The sequence below is a fragment of the Crassostrea angulata genome, chromosome 1 (genome assembly GCF_025612915.1).
Source record: "Crassostrea angulata isolate pt1a10 chromosome 1, ASM2561291v2, whole genome shotgun sequence".
NCBI classification, from domain to species: Eukaryota; Metazoa; Mollusca; class Bivalvia; order Ostreida; family Ostreidae; genus Magallana; species Magallana angulata.
In genome coordinates this window covers 9,968,313-9,985,866 of record NC_069111.1, presented here as the reverse complement: position 1 = coordinate 9,985,866, position 17,554 = coordinate 9,968,313, and the positions used below count along the sequence as shown (strand labels likewise).

At 34.8% G+C, this 17,554-nt stretch overlaps 1 protein-coding gene and 1 pseudogene across 1 annotated transcript; one reads left to right on the top strand and one right to left on the bottom strand.

The window, feature by feature from the left end:
* Positions 1-100: 100 nt before the first annotated feature.
* LOC128169236 (uncharacterized) lies at positions 101-16,712 on the bottom strand. The gene is made up of 8 exons (XM_052835427.1): positions 16,514-16,712; positions 13,301-13,546; positions 12,641-12,856; positions 2,759-2,827; positions 2,438-2,638; positions 2,094-2,318; positions 1,412-1,597; positions 101-1,235 (listed from the first exon to the last, which is right to left on the bottom strand). Exons 1-8 carry the CDS (start codon positions 16,575-16,577, stop codon positions 961-963), a joined length of 1,482 nt encoding a protein of 493 aa, XP_052691387.1. The 5' UTR covers positions 16,578-16,712; the 3' UTR covers positions 101-960.
* Positions 6,519-9,668, top strand: LOC128169328 (uncharacterized; annotated as a pseudogene).
* Positions 16,713-17,554: the final 842 nt, after the last annotated feature.

Here is a 17,554-nt window from a genome sequence, read left to right as displayed (position 1 = left end):
AGATCTAAACGAGAGATTTTCATTATGTGTATTTATTTCTCCTTTTTCATGAACAACACATGAATAGATTGTAATATGATAAAGACAGAAACGATGTGACAAATTACTGAAGCATTGGATAAGGTTCACTGCTGAAGAATTATAGATTAGGTTAACTAGTATCTCTGATTTCAGTGACGAAGCGATATTTATATGACAATGATAAAAATTTTAAAAAATGAACCAGTTTGAGGGCTGAGTTGTAGAAGGTTTGCATCAGTCTTTGCCAAAGACTGAATTACAAATCTACAAAAGTGACTAATATGATCAGGACAGAAACGATGTGACAAATTACCGAAGCATTGGATATGGTTCACCGCTGAAGCATTTTAGATTAGGTTAACTAGTATCTCTGATTTCAGTGACGATGCGATATTTATATGACGATGAAAAATTTAATTTCCTTTTTAACATGAACCAGTTTAAGGTGTGGGTTATAGGAGCTTTACATCAGTCCTAGCCATAGTTTGATACACAAATCTACAAAGTGACTCTCTTGGAAAAGTTGCAATGCACAAATCTCTCGACCATCTGGGAAAATGTTGTGTTGATATTCTGTTTAGTAAGTTGGACAAGCAAATATTTCTTCCAATTCTCTATTTTTACTTTTCGATTTTAGAAACTGTGTAAATTCCAGAACCGATGACCTATTTAGAGACAAGGCAGCCGGCATTCAAATAGAATTAACAGAAAAATTAATAAATTCACTTAAACAATTCACCTTGAGATATACATGTACAAGGAAACAGAAGCATGTCAAAAGTTCAATTCAAAAAGTCAATAAACATTAAATTTCTTATTTCATCTTGTTTCCTATAAGGTAATAAAAGTCGCTAATAAAGTCTTTCTTTAGACCATGGATGAATTACTCCAAATGTACCCTTTTACAAACAAATATAACAAATCAGCCTGCAGTCGATGTCAAGGGCCGTAACGGGTGTGCCTATAGAGTATTGGGATGTCACTACAAACAATTATGGACACAACAAAAACGATTATCCCGATCCCAAGGACGGAACCAATTCCTTTTGCTGATTTCCTTTCGTCCTTTGCACATGTCTTCTTCCTCACTGTAGCAGAGAGAGCTTTTTCGTTAATTTTCAATTCTTTTTCCATTTCTTTGATTCTGTTTTGAAGTACTTGAGGGTCTGTGATAAAGTTCTGAGACTTTAACCGCTCACATGGACATTCACAACCTGATACAAAAACAAAAACAAAAAAAACGTGACATCAAATAAGATGTTGACCGTAGTAGAATAAAGTTTGAAGATCAACCCAGTTTAATCCTCGCAATACCAGTTATTTAAGTTTGAGCTTATGAAAAAAAATACTTTCATTTATTAACAATAATTTTGAAATTGTTTTCTCTTACGTTTACAGACAGGTTTATCTTCTGTCCAATCACCACTCTTATTACAAACTCTCGTTAAATTCCCTTCCACGATACGATGATTTTTCCTGCATGTGTAAGTTACACTATAATCAACAAAATAATTGGGGGAGGGATGTGTATGTCGATTCGTCGTACTGTTATCGTGCATAGGATCCTGGCATGTAACTGTAAAAAAGTTTTAGTTTATGTTAGGAAAAACTGTGGTGCCATTTACATTAGAGCAAGAAATCGGATAATCATTTCAATTAATATATATTAATTGTCTTTTTTATATATACGTGATCCATCAAATGATGAATGATACAGAAAATGATGATTTTCCTTTTTGGGGGAAAGTGACACAACTTAAACTCGAATGATGTTTTTCTTTGAAGAAAAAAAGTTTTTATGAAAAAAAAATTTTATACTTGTTTTTTTGATTGAGAGATAAATATATATCCCTTTTAGGATAGTGTTACAATGTATCTTGTTTATAATGTAAAAAGTAAACTGTATGCTATCGCGCGATGATAATTTTAAACATAAATTTGGATTATTTCCCTCCCAGAAATTCTACTGATCGCAATTTTTAAAAACCGTTTTGGTCATAGATAAGCATTGGTCTATTCTATTGATTTGAGCTGTGTTGATCACCTTGAGAACTTTTGGAGAGTTATCTTACTATTGCACACTGGGGCTTCCCCAATCCACCGGCCCTCTCGTTGACACTGCAGAGTGAGGTTTCCGTTGGTCAGTACATGTCGCTCTGAACAGTTTAATTCTCGAGACTTAAGGAATGCAGTGAAATCAATGCAGGCCTCAGTAGGCCGATGATATCGTATACCTGAATCTGTCATGAGTTGAGAGACAAAAATCGTGTTGTTGTATGCTTCATTTACACATCGGTCTGAAATAAAAGATTAATTGGGTTAGTATGAATAAGTTCTTCACTTTGCTACGTCAGCAAGTATATGTGTTGAAACCATAGTAAAATACACGTTCTTGATTTTTGGCATTTGTATTTACCAGTGCAATAAAAGTTGATAGTGTTGTATTTCAATTTCTGACTTGTTGAAAAGGTACATTGTTGTTTTCCGTCACACGCCTCTAAAATACTCTCTAATTCTGACTCAGTCTGACTGGTCAGGTTCATGATAGAGAGGTAGTACTTGTAACAGTGTAGGGTGACGGTCCCATTTCCAAATGCAATTCTGCTGTCCCACAGAACTATAACAATGGTACCAAAAGAAAGCTAAATAAGAAAGTCTTTCATGAATCTGCATTCAAAAATATGAAAATGAAAAACTAGTGAATTTATCTGTGAGTTTTTTGTATGTTTATCAATACCCAGTTCCTGGTTATCAATCGTGGCATCTGAACAGTTACAACCCGGGACATTCTCATTTGTAACACAGCCTAAAATTCATATGAAAACCTTATTAGCAATTCACTCAAAAACACGTAAGCTATTAAAAGATGCTGACAAATGAAATGTCCATTGATAATTGATATATTTTACGGATTGAGTTTTTTAAAACACCAATTCTCTAAGAAACCAAAATTTAATTATTAAGCGTATTTTCTTCACATTCGATAGTTTCATACACTAGTATGATAGGTTAAACATCAATACACAATATACAATTGCTACATGTATGTGGCGTCTTACTAATGCTAAAATAGTTAGATGTCAATTTAAAGCATATTTAAGAAAAAGCTGATTTCAGGATGGCTTGAAATATTAATATAAATGCTAAACAACAAAGAAATAATCTAAAACCTTAGAAATTATAAGAATTTAGTAATGTCTACATTACTAAATTCTTACTTGACAGATTTAAATATTTTTAGATTTTTTGCAATAACATACCGTGATATAACGGTACGTGACATGATACGTTAAAGAAATGGCGTGTTCTTAAAAATTAAGCATTTTTATTATAATTAAGTTTAAAAGAAAAAATATCTGCTGCTTTGGTAAATCAAAGGTAAATATGCATTCCCAATCAAGGATTTACTCCGCTACTCACAAACCCTTGACCAAATAGGTGGAGTTTTACTGGGTTAGAAACTGGTTGGTCTCATCAAAGTTGGCATGATCAAATAAGAAGTGTTGTTTTAAGAATGAATAATGTTAAGGTGTGTTCCTGTTTTGCTAAAGTTTGAAAATAAGGTACAGAACAATAGATGTTCATTCATTCTATTTTTATTTCCTCCCTTAGGGGATTGCATAAAGAATAACATTTTAACACAAAATATAAATACAGCCCATGAGTGACAAAGTTAATAGAAGTTATAGTAAAAAAAAGAGAGAAAGAATATAATTAAATATGTACATTGCAATTGCTGACGAGAACAACTATGTATAAAGGAAATAACCATCCAAAAATCGTGATACATCAAATTTTCTCATGACATACGAGGGTTGTTCGAAAATGATTGAGACATTTATTCTTATTACTTTCGGGAAAAAGATAAACCAATGAGATTTTACCAAAATATACACCAGGTAAGAGTTTATCAATGTGAAATCGTTCTACATCATGACATCATTAAATCATCCCTGGTAAGCTGACAAACTTGCTTTCGTCCAGTGACCCGGAGCAGCTGAAAAACTTATCACAACGTCTTTTTAACTTTTCTGATGGCCTCTTAATTTAAACAGTGTACAAACGTACGGAATAAGAAATATTCATTTTTCATTTTTTTTTAAATATCAAGATACCAACATTTACTTAAAGAATCTCCATTCCTAATTTTTTTAGATAATCGAGTTATTTCTACCCGAAAGTCAAATTCCCGTTAAAAATTTTTACAGTCATCTTGTACATAGTTTACACATGTAAATCTAAATATTTTCAAAATTACTTTTTTCAATTATTTATTGTTGCTTTTTTCAATGTTAATGCCAATGTTCACCAAAATGTTCACCAGAGTTGGTCACTTACAAAAGGAAATGTTTGTGTTGTTTAAATAATTTCCGAACAGCCCTCGTAAAAGGGTTACATCAGAAAAAATATTAATATATCATTTTTTTCTCTGCGTTTTGTTGTTTTGGGGCTACACGTAGGTATTAAAATAGAATCTGATCATGAATTATGATAAAGTCTATAGAAATAAAGTTCATCATCTCACCTGGACAAAGTCCAGTTTCGCACAATTTTTTCTATACTTAATTTTCAAATGTGTGCAAAACTGGAACAAACCATGAAACCGATGTTAATTGTGCATTGATCAATGTTGAGCCGTAGTATAGTTTGCGAGTAGCGAATCAGAAACCCTTGACTTGGGAAAATGAGGTAAAAAAAATTCTCAGTAGTTTTCTTTTGGCACAAAAAGACACACAGCGGGAACATATTTGTGTACTTAACACTTTTTCAAATTGTTGATGTTGTTGATTAAAGTTAGAGCAGTTTTGAAAAAAATGCCAAAGTAACGGTTCTGGGAAAAGTTATCAAACAATAATGGCAATCTTAAAACAACCAAGATTTTCTCAATATATGATAATTTTTAAAATTTTGTACCCAAAGCAACGGATGTCAATTTTTATACGTGTATATAAAGCTGTATTTTAATTGTAGAAGGCATTTTAAGGAGTATGAAATATTATATATCAATCCAACTGGGCTAAACATCATATAAAATTGAGAATGTTCAGCGGTCATCACAACGATGATCATCTACAAATAATTATTTTCAAACCAAGTTTTGATAACTTATGAAAATTTAAAATCGAATTTAACTTTTTAAAGCGGCATGGTCACGATTCTGGTCAATTTTTTTTCCCGATTTTTATGTTTACAGTGCTTCAGTAAGACATCTTTAAAAGGCAACCAACATTTGAGTGTCATTCGCTAAGTTGTAAGCAAGTTACAGAGCTCACAATTTTTCGCTATGTAAACAAAGCTTTTGTTTATATTTTGAACGTTGGAGTGAAAACTCCAGTTTTAGACCTAAACTGAATGTAGTAAACGTTAGAATCTGTTTATCTATGCTTAAAACGAATAAAAATATGGAAAAATCAGCTGAAAAAGAACTTTAGCCGGTAAATTGAACTGATGTAAACAAAAACAGGGCACGAGCCTTGTTTACATGACAAAAAAATGTGAGCCCTCTATCGTGATTTAAACTGTACTAATAACTCTCAAATTTCATATGGTCATTGGAAAGACATTCCAAAAGCATTGTAAATAATAAAAACAGAAAAATAGAATTTGACCAAAGCGTGACCATGCCCCTTTAATAAATCACTTTAGCATATTATATCGCCACTGTCATATTTTTGAAATGAAACTAACAAAATGTCAATGTAACAATCCACCTTGAATTATTCTTAAGAACAGTAATTTATAGCATTATAGATTAATATTAAAGTCTGTCCCAATATATCTTTGCTGCACATTTGGACGATTTTTTTTATAAAAATACACATACATGTGAAAGAAGTGCAAATGAAATTGATGAAAGGGAAAATTCCCAAGATAACTTCATTCACACATTATCATTTTTCCCTCGTTAAAATTCACAGGAACGAAAATAGATTTCCTATGGAGGTTTATAATGGGGAATATTGACATCTTTTCTCCATTCAGAAGTACTCGAGACACCTTCTTCGATGTTATCATCCGGGTGTCTACATCTCCTTGGCAATGAAAAAGTCCCGTAGAATTTTTATTTTTAGCCGTGTATTAATACCCGACAAGCTTGAGGAGGCGTTTCAAAAGGAAAATCTTTGGATCTTTTTTATACTATTGAATTATCACAAGTGAAATCACGTGCTACCGAAGTGACGTCATTCTTTTTCGCTGTTCATGGTGAGAGCAGACAGCAGATCGAGAGGAAGGTAATATTATATTTTACATTATACGCCATTGGAGGCTTGAGTGAAATTTATGGTCTCAAGATTGTTGGATATCTTTAGAGAATATTTGAGTTAATGTGACTGTTGGATGTCGCAGATTTGAACTGGATTGTATTTGGAATATGGCAGGGGCCATTAAATGATATATGAGACATGCCGTGGAACGGCGTTTTGTGTGAAATTGGAATATCTAAGCTGAGTTTTCATTTTAATGCATTTTATATATGATTAAAGAAGAATGTGGATATTGACTACAATGTAGGAAGCGTGAAATTTTATTTTATGCCTGTATATTATCTACTTCGTTTATCCGTATTTATCCGGACGGGAAAGTTCGGGTCGAGCATGAATGCTTACGTCATGATTGTTTATATTTTAGATGGTTCAGCCGGTAGTTTAAAAGAAGAGACACAGTCTGAAGGGGCTTACGTTGCTACCTGTAATCAGGAAGGTTAAGGATGGGCAGTTAGAAAATGTTAAGGAGTTGGCGAGATTCAGTGTCGGGAAGCGCACAGAGGCGCTGCAGTTGAGGGATATCGCCAAGGCAGTGATGGAGATAACGGGAGAACCAATGGATGAGTTGTTGGAGTTAGCAGGTAAACTGTGTACTTGAATAGATTAACATGGGCGATATTTAGTCTTGATCACTTAATCTGGTTTAATTATCGTGATGTAATAGTGGTGTTATCACTATTATGTGTTTATATTGTTACGTGCAAGGTCTGTCTTGTAGGGAAAGATATTCGAGATTATGACGCAGCAAAGTTACTGTTGCACTATTGTGTACTAGCAGCGAATGAAAGGGGACAGCCCAAAGGGCAGGTGTTGCAGGATGATGAAGCGGGTCCGAGTACATCTGGTGCACCTGCAGAGAGACAGAATCAGACTGAAGACAATACTGTGGAGGTACTGTGTCTATTATATTGTATGTGTGTGTGTGTGTGTGTGTGTGGAAAAAAAATTGAGCAAATCCTAAAATTGAGCAAATCCTATTTATATTAGAATGAGGCCACCCCAGTGAAAAGGAGAAAGACGATTGATGACATGGAAAGGAGACTGCTGATGCTCGAGAAGTTGGAGAAGGAGGATGTTTCGAAGGTGAAGGAGAGGGTTAAAGCTTTAGCTGCTCAGCAGGACCCTAGTGAACCTCTGATATCAATAACTCTTGATGAATTAGCTCGCTTAAGTAGAAAGTTGGGGGATAAAGATAGGGAAGTATATGAAGAATTGTATAGGCAGTGTGGTCGTCTGCAAGGGAAAGTGAATATCGCGAATTTATGTCTTACAGTTCTAGGGGGGCAGGGAGCTGATCTGGTGTCAAAAGCAGATAATAAATGTATTAAAGAAGGACAAAACTTGGGGTCTAAATGTGAGGGTGTGAAGATGAGGGGTGAGATGGAACAAGATCAAGGTTCTAAAGGTTCAAATTCTCCATTAGCTGGATTGTACCCTATGTATTCAACGCCTCTTCTAGGTGCCCCTGGTTTTCAGCCTTATCCATTTCATCCATTTTCAAACTTGTACTTATTCAAGGCCGCGGGGTTACAGACCAATGGGAGGTATGGGAAGAAGGAATGCTAGTAGGTTAGCTTGTCATTTTTGTGATTCGACACAACATCTAGTTAAAGATTGTGAGTTGATGAAGGCTGCTAGGAGAAAGTGAATTGAAAATACATATGTATGGAAATTTGTGCATTTAATTGTAAGAATACAATTTTGTAACAGGATTTTGTTCATTTAAGGTTCATTTATGAACTTAATTTTGCTTTGATTGATTTATGCAGCTGGAAGAATTGTAAATGGCTGTAGTGGAAAATACACATATATTTTTTGATGAAGATGGTTATTTTAGTTAAAGTGACACATTAAATGTTTTGATGGAACTGGATTGTTTGTTATATATCATACATGCATAAGAATTCCTGATCTTGCAACCCGAGGACCCTGATGCCTTAGTGGACCAAGTCCACGTGGGTTGTTAAGTGAAGGAGTTCCACTATGATTGTCACCATATGACCTTTAAATGAATTATGATTTTAATTTGTAGGAGGATAATGGAGCGTCAGTGTTGATTAATGATAATCAGGTTACTGCTGAGTTTGACAAGATGGTAGAATTTAATCCCATGGCAATAGTTCCTCGTCAGAAGGGAGAATGGGTGACAATCAGTGGTGGGACTCCTTCACTTGCAACCCACCAAGTTAGTGCAGAATCTGTAATTGAAGGTTCTGATTTTGATATGAACCAGTTGCTGGTATATAGTCCAGATTCATTTATTGCAGGACAGTTGGGTAGAAATGTTTTGGCCTGGGAATATGTGTTAGAGAGGAGTGGAGTGAATGAAGATATGATATTGAGGGTGAGAAAGTGGCTTACAGAGGGAGTGGATGTGACAGAGTTTTTTACTCGTTTTAAAGGGAATTTTCGTGGAAAGTCATTTGATTCTGAGTTGCCCCCAAGTGCTGTATTCCCTAACTCTGCTTTATGTAAAAAGTATCATGCTTTTATTTGTGATGTTTTGTATGAAAAGATCAGGTCAGGTGCTATAAGAGTGCTTGGTAAAGTCGGTGAGTGTGAGATGCCCCATATTGTGATGCCATTGACAATTGAACCAAGTAAACCAAGACTATGTCATGATGACAGATTTTTGAACCTCTGGGTGAAGGATCTTCCCTTTCAGCTGGAGACTTTGAGAGATGTTCATAGGCTTGTAGGGTGTAATGCATTTCTGATAACGACAGATGAAAAATCTGGATACGATCATGTTAGGTTGTCCAATAAGTCTCAGGGATACTTTGGGCTTATTTTTGGTGGTTATGTTATGGTGTATACGGTAATTCCTTTTGGGGTCAAGGCATCGCCTTTTATATACCAGGCCATTGGGATGGTTGTTACGTCATACCTTCGGAGTCGGTCTATAAGTACTGTACAATATATTGATGATAGGTTGGCTATTGCGAATGTCTCTGGTGCTGTGGACCCATATGTAGAAGGTTGTAAGGTCGCATACATATTAGTAGAAGTGTTGACAAGGTTGGGTTATACTTTGGCCTTGGGGAAATGCCCGTTTGTTCCATTGACATGTGTCAAGTTTCTGGGTTTTTTGGTTGATTCCAAAAAACAAGCTTATATTTTGCCAGAGTGCAAGAAGTTGAAATTTGCTGATTTGAGAGAAAGTATTCTTGGTTCAAAAGAACTTACTGTGAAAACTCTTCAGCGATTTGCTGGTAAATGTGTATCAATGGGCCTTGCAGTTCCTGGTTGTAGGCTGTTTTGTAGGGAGGTTAACTTGGCAATTTCTAGAGCTATAAAAAATAGTAAGCATGTGTGTTTGACTGATGAGCTGAGGGAGGAATTAGAACATTGGCGTTTTCTAGATTCTTGGGAAGGTTGTTTTCAGTGGAGAAGTGAGTGTCATCAGCAGGTTATGTTGTCTTCAGATGCATCCTTGTACAAGTACGGGGCAGTGGTAGAGCAGGGTAGGAATAGGTATTAGATTAGTGATTTTTGGGAAGAGAATGATCAAAGACTTATTCATTTAAAGGAGGCAGATGCTGTTTATAAGGTGTTATTGGCTCTTTGAGAGAACATAGCTAATTCTAGAGTACATGTGCTAACAGATAACATGGCTGTACTTAGTGTCTGGCAGAACCAGGGGGGAAAGGACAGGGCATTGAACTGTATTTCAAAATGTATTTTTTCTTTGACTTTGAAGTTGAATTTTGAGTTCAATTTCCAGTTTGTTCCTTCGAAGTTAAATGAGGCTGATGCACCTTTGAGACAGATTAGTTATGCTGACTCAATGTTGGATGGGAAGACTTGGGGTATAGTGGAAAAAGTATTTGGTCCCCACACTGTTGATTTAATGGCAGGTGATTCTAATTCAATGAAGGCCAAGGGGGGTGGGGTATTGCGTCATTTTACACCATGTCCAATGCCATTTACTGCAGGGGTTGATGTGTTCGCACAAAATATTCGAAAGGAGTTGAACCCCTATGTATTTCCTCCATTTGGTATGGTTTTTCCAGTTTTATCATTTTTGAAGGAACAAGAAATTCCTGTCTGTACATACATTCTTCCATATAGACAACCAGTGCCTGTATGGCAGCCTCTCGTTGAGGAGTGTAAGATATCTAGTGTGGTGTTCGGCTGGCAGGGGGAAAAGGGGGTTATTCGGGTCCCTACAAAGAAGGGATATGTTCTTGATAATAAGGGGCTGAAATGGGCATTGATCGCTTACAGGTTGACATTTTCAGAGAATAAACCTGTTTAATCTTTTTCAGGTAGGGAGTGTCGATGTTCAAGTCTTGGATGAGAGGTTAAAGAAGTTAGATGCAAGGAGGTCTTCTTCACTGGATTCAAAGAGGCAGGATTGTTTGAAAAGGGAAATTACTGAATTTCTTGTGAGGATGTCTGGTCGAGAATTGACAAGTTGTACACCTGATGACATTAGGCGATTTTTGGTATGGAAGGATCAGTGCGGTAAAAGTCAAGTTCATAAGATAGACTGTCGTTTTTTAGGAAACAAGGGATTATTTGACTGTAATTGTCCAGTACGTCTTGCTTCTGGTACTGTCTCATTAATGATGAATAGATTAGTGAACATTTTTCATGAAATTGGATGTGAAAGATCGTGGAACATGGCTCTTGGATTAGGGAATCCGGCTGCATCAAGTCAAGTGAAAGATTATTTGAAAATTATACATGAGGAGCAAGCGAGAGCCCATTTGGTACCAAAACAGGCTAAACCCATCATTTTGACCAAGGTTAAGGCTATTGTTGGCTATATAGGGGGGCGATTAAGCATGAGTTCTGTGTCAGTTAGGGAGAGGTATGTCTTATTGAGAGACCAGGCTTGGTTCAAATTGCAGTTTTTTGCTGGAGATAGGGCAGGAGATCTTGCAAATTTGGTGGCTCAAGAAGTTAAGTGGCTTAGAGATTATTCAGGTTTTGTGTTTAATCACACTTTTGGAAAGACTCTTCGAGGAGGTAAAAGGAGGAGTAATATGTTTGTTGTAAAGAGGTGTGATGATAAGGTTATTTGTCCTGTAGTAGGGTTACAAGATTTTGTTTCAGGATGTAAAGACTTGGGAGTTGATCTGTCTTGTGGCTATCTCTTTCGAGTTGTTACAGAGGATGCACGGGTTTTAGATCAGCCTGTTTCCTATTCAGTTGTATATGATAGGTTGCGTGTGTATTTGCGGAAACTTGGTGCTGATGAAGGTGAGACTCCACACAGTTTCCGGGCAGGTTGTGCTGTTGCGTTGGCTATGTCAGGCTCAGTGAGTGAGGTGGGTCAGATAATGAGACATGTTGGTTGGTTTGGGGAAGGGAGTGCTGAGTATTATAGTAGACTTCCAGCCTTGGTGGAATCAGATTTTGTAGCTGGAAGATTGGCAACAAGTGTGAAAGATGCGGGAATGATGGAAGAGAAGTATCGAGAGTGCATGCAGTATGATAGTCTTGATTCGGCCTTTTTAGAGAGTGAGTTGATGAGATAGAGAGCTAAGTGTACATTATGTACATTTACATGTCTGAATATGATTTATGATTTTAATGATTAAAGTTTTGATAACATATAAAGGGTTTGATGTGTTTTATATGCTAATTGAATGTGTTCAATGTTTATATATTCTATGGTGAGTGTTGGGAAGAGGCACTAGATATTGAGATTAAAATTGAGATTTGGATACCTAGATAGAGACTTTTACACCCAATACTTTATAAAGGAACTGAGGTTGAAATGTGATTCCACATGTGATATGGGAATATCACAAGTGAAATCACGTGCTACCGAAGTGACGTCATTCCTTTTCGCTGTTTGATGGGTGGATGTGTATACAGTAGGAGATGGAAGAACAATGCGGTAGGGTTGGGTTGTGAGATTTCCGACCCACCCACCCTTGGGGTTACATTCTCAACTTTGGTTTCTCGATACGAGACTTTTACACCCAATACTTTAAAAACTGTAAACTTTATGAACTGAGGTTGAAATGTGATTCCACATGTGATATGGGAAGAACATCGTCTGAACCAAGAGGTATTTATAAATATCGAATAATGTAAGAAAATATGCGGCAAACATATCTTGGGACAGACAATAACAAAAAAACAAAGATTTTTCAGAATAAACTATCGGGGACATGTTATTTCAGTTCTATGTCTTTTTTTTCTATCGGCAAAGTTAATCATTATATGCATCAAACTGTAGAGTTGTAGTACTATGAGAAAATCCGGGTCTAACATCCAGAAAGTATTCTAGATCTACAGCTCTGCAGCTGTATCTAATTATGTGTTAGAAAAATTGCTTATAAATGTGTAAATAGAAACTGATTTTTTTGAAAACTGATTGCAATCCAAAACCATACCGAATATTTCCACTTCACAAGGTTCAATAACAATATCATTAGAATTGTTGACGAAGAGGTAAATCTGGCGTCCGTAGTAGCCCCCAGGAAAAATTATCGTGTTTTGGAAGCTAGGAGTGGCTTCATTGTCATGATACACAGGATCTAGGCTGCTCAGCTGATTGGGTTCAACCGTATGATTGGTGATGAAGACGTAATATCCCTTATGTCGATGGACTGGCCAACCAAAAATAATAAGAATCGGTTTTCATGAAAGAAAAAAAGAAGATATCAAAATAATGTTATTTTTATAGATTGTGTGATGATTAAAGTCAACTGGATCCATAATTTCAGTGCATAGGAATAGTCTTATGATATATTTATATAAAATATTATACCGATTTTCTGCGTTTTGACTTTTTTAATGAGATACAATTGTCATGTATGTTGCAAGCATAGGTCCAAATCAAACTTAGATGAATGATATTGTAAACAAATGTATATTTCACATTTGAATAGGTCTAAAGTTAGAGTTACCCAACAAAATACGAATGTACTTATCTAAAAAAAAATTCCTAGCTAATACATTTTACAGTGGGACACAAACATGTATAATTCGAGAAGTATATATTTTTTAAAAATATATGGTTTGTCACGTAAAGCAAACCTTTGGACACTTACATAATTCTCTGAAGATTAGGTTGATTTTGAAAATTTTGGAAACAGACTGAAAAGTGACCCGCCACCAGGCATTAGGACGAAACCCAGTAACATTAGACCCAGAACAGTCAGTGGGGTGGTGGGAATACTTTCCATTCAAGGCTTTGTCTGCGGTAAGTTTTGCAAAACTGTAAGTTTCATCATAATGATATACCGATGATAATTTGGTTTCTTCTTTGTATTCCATGCCAAGATTACATATTTGACCTATGGATTAAAAAATATGCAAAATGTCAGCATATACTGTAGTAATCCTCCACCGCCGATTGGGGCAAAGCCTCATTTGCATTTTGATGTAATGCTGCGAGTTAAGCAAGAGCAATTTAGGATTTTAGAACGACGTACGCTTCCCATTAGCACTTACGGTGGTTGTTGAACATGCACAACAATCACTACGGTTTCCTTGGAAGATCCGAATACGCACGCTGCAATTGCGCTTCATTCAAGGAACCCGTAGAATACCCGTACAATTTGACTTGCACGAATGACGTAAGGGGATCTCACGTTTCCCTTTCGTTAGACGTACGTTGACCTTGAAGAGAGTTAAGGTCAAGATCTAGTAAATGATTCCAAAGTATCTTTTTCGTGCCATAACCATTATGACGCCATGCTTGATTTTTAATCTATTCCCTGTACTTAACGGCTTTAAAGGATTTATGTAGGAAATGAAACAGTTTCTTGACATCCTTTATTAATTTATAGGAAAAGTAATCCCGATACCTATATTCAATTAACCATTATTTTAAAAGGGGATCAAGAGCTTGTTTTGGAGAGATTGTAAGCAGTTAAGATATATTTCATTAGTCAAAATTTGACAAAATTGTGGTTACTTATTCCCTTCACATTTTATAGATATTGACACGTAAAAACATGATTTTTCATTGTGTTTACCAAAACATCTAAGCTCAGGTACACCCTATCAACAAAGCTATTGTTATGAAGCATAATTTAAAAAAATTATATCCTTGAAAGCATCTTTTGCCTATTAGATTTTGACCTTTGCGTAAATGTTAAAAAGACGCACCGGTCTGTCTTTGAATCATTTATGAAGTTGTCTAGTTTTATGATTTCTTTGGACAAAAAATCATTTATTCATTGGATTGTTAGATAAGGGTGATGTTTTGTGAAATATTAGTTTCATTTCTCACATTCTGTCCGAGACTAGATTAAAGTATATTGAAGCGTGAAATGACTTTTCCATGTTTCCATGTTCCATGGTTCACAGTGTTTTAAGTCGGAGCTGTTTTTTATCTTCAACATCTAGGATCAGGCGCCAATCCACTAATTTTTCCCCGTAGGGTTGGGGAGTTTTGTAAAATGAAATAACCTACAAATATATACTGTTCATCGAATTGAGTAAATTAAATATTTATATTTTTTTTTAGATTGTACCATATGTCTCATGTAGTATCTGAATATATTTCATTCATTTTTTCTTCAGACTTTGCTATTTAAAAAGATCTTTATCATTCATAACGCAGTTAATAGAATTTTAATTCTTAAAAATCACACTTTTTATTAATTCTGTGGAATAATTTGATATGGTGCGCGTTGCTTTTGCTTGTTTAAAGCGAAAGACAAATTATGAACGTGACAAAAAGTCATGAAACCTAATGTTAACTACATAAGAAGTATAGGTCAAATCGTTCACTCTTTTAAAATAAAAAAGAAACTTTGCCATTGATTAATGTGTAAAAGAAAACATCGTAGATCAGCTAGGTCAGACGCCAACGTGATTTATTACCCTTTTTTAGAATTTCAGAATTATACTTGTATATAATGGCCAGATATTATAATTAACACGTTCATCATATCAGATGTTGATGACAAATAAAAAAAACCCACCTTGAGTTGTATCCATTGTCTTAAAGGACTTTTAAAAGCAAACGCCATTAATGTATTTTGATGTTTTTATTGTCTTCTTTAATAATAAACATGATTCATCGTAGGCGTTGTTTCTTTTACTTTCAACTAGATTTTGACCCGTGCGTGCACGGTTTGACATAGCATATGATATCGGACATTTACGTAATAGATACATCGACACAACGTATATTGTTGGCATTTGCATAACCAAGCTTTAAGCCTGCAATAATGGTATTAATTTCACTACACTCTGCTGAGTTGGAATAATGTAACTGTGTCTGGGGAAAGACCTTCACCACAGTTAAAATGCCACCCATATACCCGTAATGTAGCAGAAAATTGCAGAATCGCCCCAAAACGATTTTGGAGAAAATTAATAAAGTTGCATTAAAAATAACAGTCAAACTGTTCATAACAAACCATTTTGAAGCTATAAATACCTTTCTTCGAAAAGTTTAATTCTTATATTTGATATCAACATTTCTTCAATAACGTTTTTTACACATCATGTTGACATATTTCTCTTAACTGTGCAAAAATTCATCGAATTAAATGCTTTCTGTAGGTTTAAGTAGCTATGTAATATCAGTGTATACTTAGTTTATTCTTTTGAAAACATGACAACCACAAAGATTTGTCATATTTAAAGAAATGAAACTTATACTTTATGTTTTCAATCCTGTATTGAAAAATTATCATTACAATAAGTAAAAAAAAATGGGTAAAAGAAATTCATTTGGCCATTTCATGAAATTATTTCAAAAAGAAAAGTTAATAGATTAATAAAATCAAATAAATAATTCACTGAGCCGGTTGATTTTTAAAATTATTTTCATAAACGGTAGAGCAATCTAAAGGTGTTGTTGTTTTGGGTTTTTTTTTATAAATAAATAATAATGTTTATGATTGAAAAAATCTATAATTGGACTATTGTATTGTTATTAAAGCATTTGTGTTCATTCTAAAATAGACTAAAGGTTAGCTGTAATTAACTGTACATACGCTTAACTAATTCTTACTGTCAGATATACTAAGTACTTTACCAAGTCAAAGTTCTCTCCCTCCCGTTACCTGTACACAATTCCCACCTAGCCAAAAGCAGTCACCTGTGTAAATTTCAGAATTTTGGCTAAGTGGGAAGACGCCAATCGACATACATCAACGAAATAAATGATGGATAAGAAGAATGTCTTCATAAACATGTACAATGCTTCTAAAATATAAAAGTTCAATTCGTAATCATGTATCAAAATTAATCATCGAGTAGATTCAATTATCATAAAAAAATATTAGAAAATATATACTCACATTTAAGTTTCCTAAACACGAGAAACGTAAATAAAAAAGTGATATACTGTAATCCTCGTAACATATTGGTAATTGATGAATCGTTGTTAATATCTAGTTTCCAAAATTTTCGATAACTTCAGGATTTTTTTCCCTTTTTTGTTGTTGTTACTTTGGAAACACAGTATGCAACATTTTTTTACGTTCTTTGGCAATTGTATCAAACAAACTACAAGACCAACTCGCTGATAAAATATCAAAAACCTTTCTGGTGCCGATCATCAAATTAATGACACGAGCAATAAATTTTAACCGTTGTCCAAAACGGTCATTGATTTTTTTTTTGTGATGCCTATAAGAGAATTTTATGTGAATAATTATATATTATAATCCATTCCTGAAAAAGATACCCACACAATGTACAGTATGAATTATATACTGCAACGTGATCAGCATGATTTATCAAACTATGGTGATAGGTTCCACTCGTAGTCTTATCTTTCATTCCAGTGACAAAGATGTATTTATCATCATTGACAAACTGCATGATAAATAATTCAATATCGATGATGCCGATATAAGTCCAGCTTTCAAATGAAACATTGAAATGGTTGAGATGCGCTTGAAAGGAAGAAAACAATATGATATCACACATGGGAGAGTTTTTTTTTCTACTTTGCCCAATTTGTTTATAAGCACATTTTGTCAAAAACTGGTACACACGGTATTTGATTTTCATTCAAGTAGACAATTAACGTCATAAAATGCATATGACGAGGGCAAACTCAGAATCTATTTCAATCATGTACGGTGCAAACCTCATGAAAGTTGACAAAGGTAGGATAGGATACGAAACAAGATAAAAATATAAAATTTAAGTTCTATCTTATCCTATACTGCATCCTGTAGCCAATAAAATTCAAGTATAAGTTTCAAAGTAATTTTGCAAAACAAAAATTAACGTAAAAATGCAACTGCAATGTCAATTTAATTAGTTTTACAGGTTTTACAAGACATTTAAGGGGGATGTGCGGCCATCTTGTACATTTGAGGATAAGAATG

Bases quoted from the DNA above. Each gene is read 5' to 3' on its own strand.
- LOC128169236 (XM_052835427.1), bottom strand. From the start codon at position 16,577: ATGTTACGAGGATTACAGTATATCACTTTTTTATTTACGTTTCTCGTG. The intron at 2,639-2,758 runs GTATTGATAAAC...CCATTGTTATAG, and splicing joins GATTGATAACCAGGAACTGG to TTCTGTGGGACAGCAGAATT. The intron at 1,236-1,411 runs GTAAGAGAAAAC...TTTTTGTATCAG, and splicing joins AGATAAACCTGTCTGTAAAC to GTTGTGAATGTCCATGTGAG.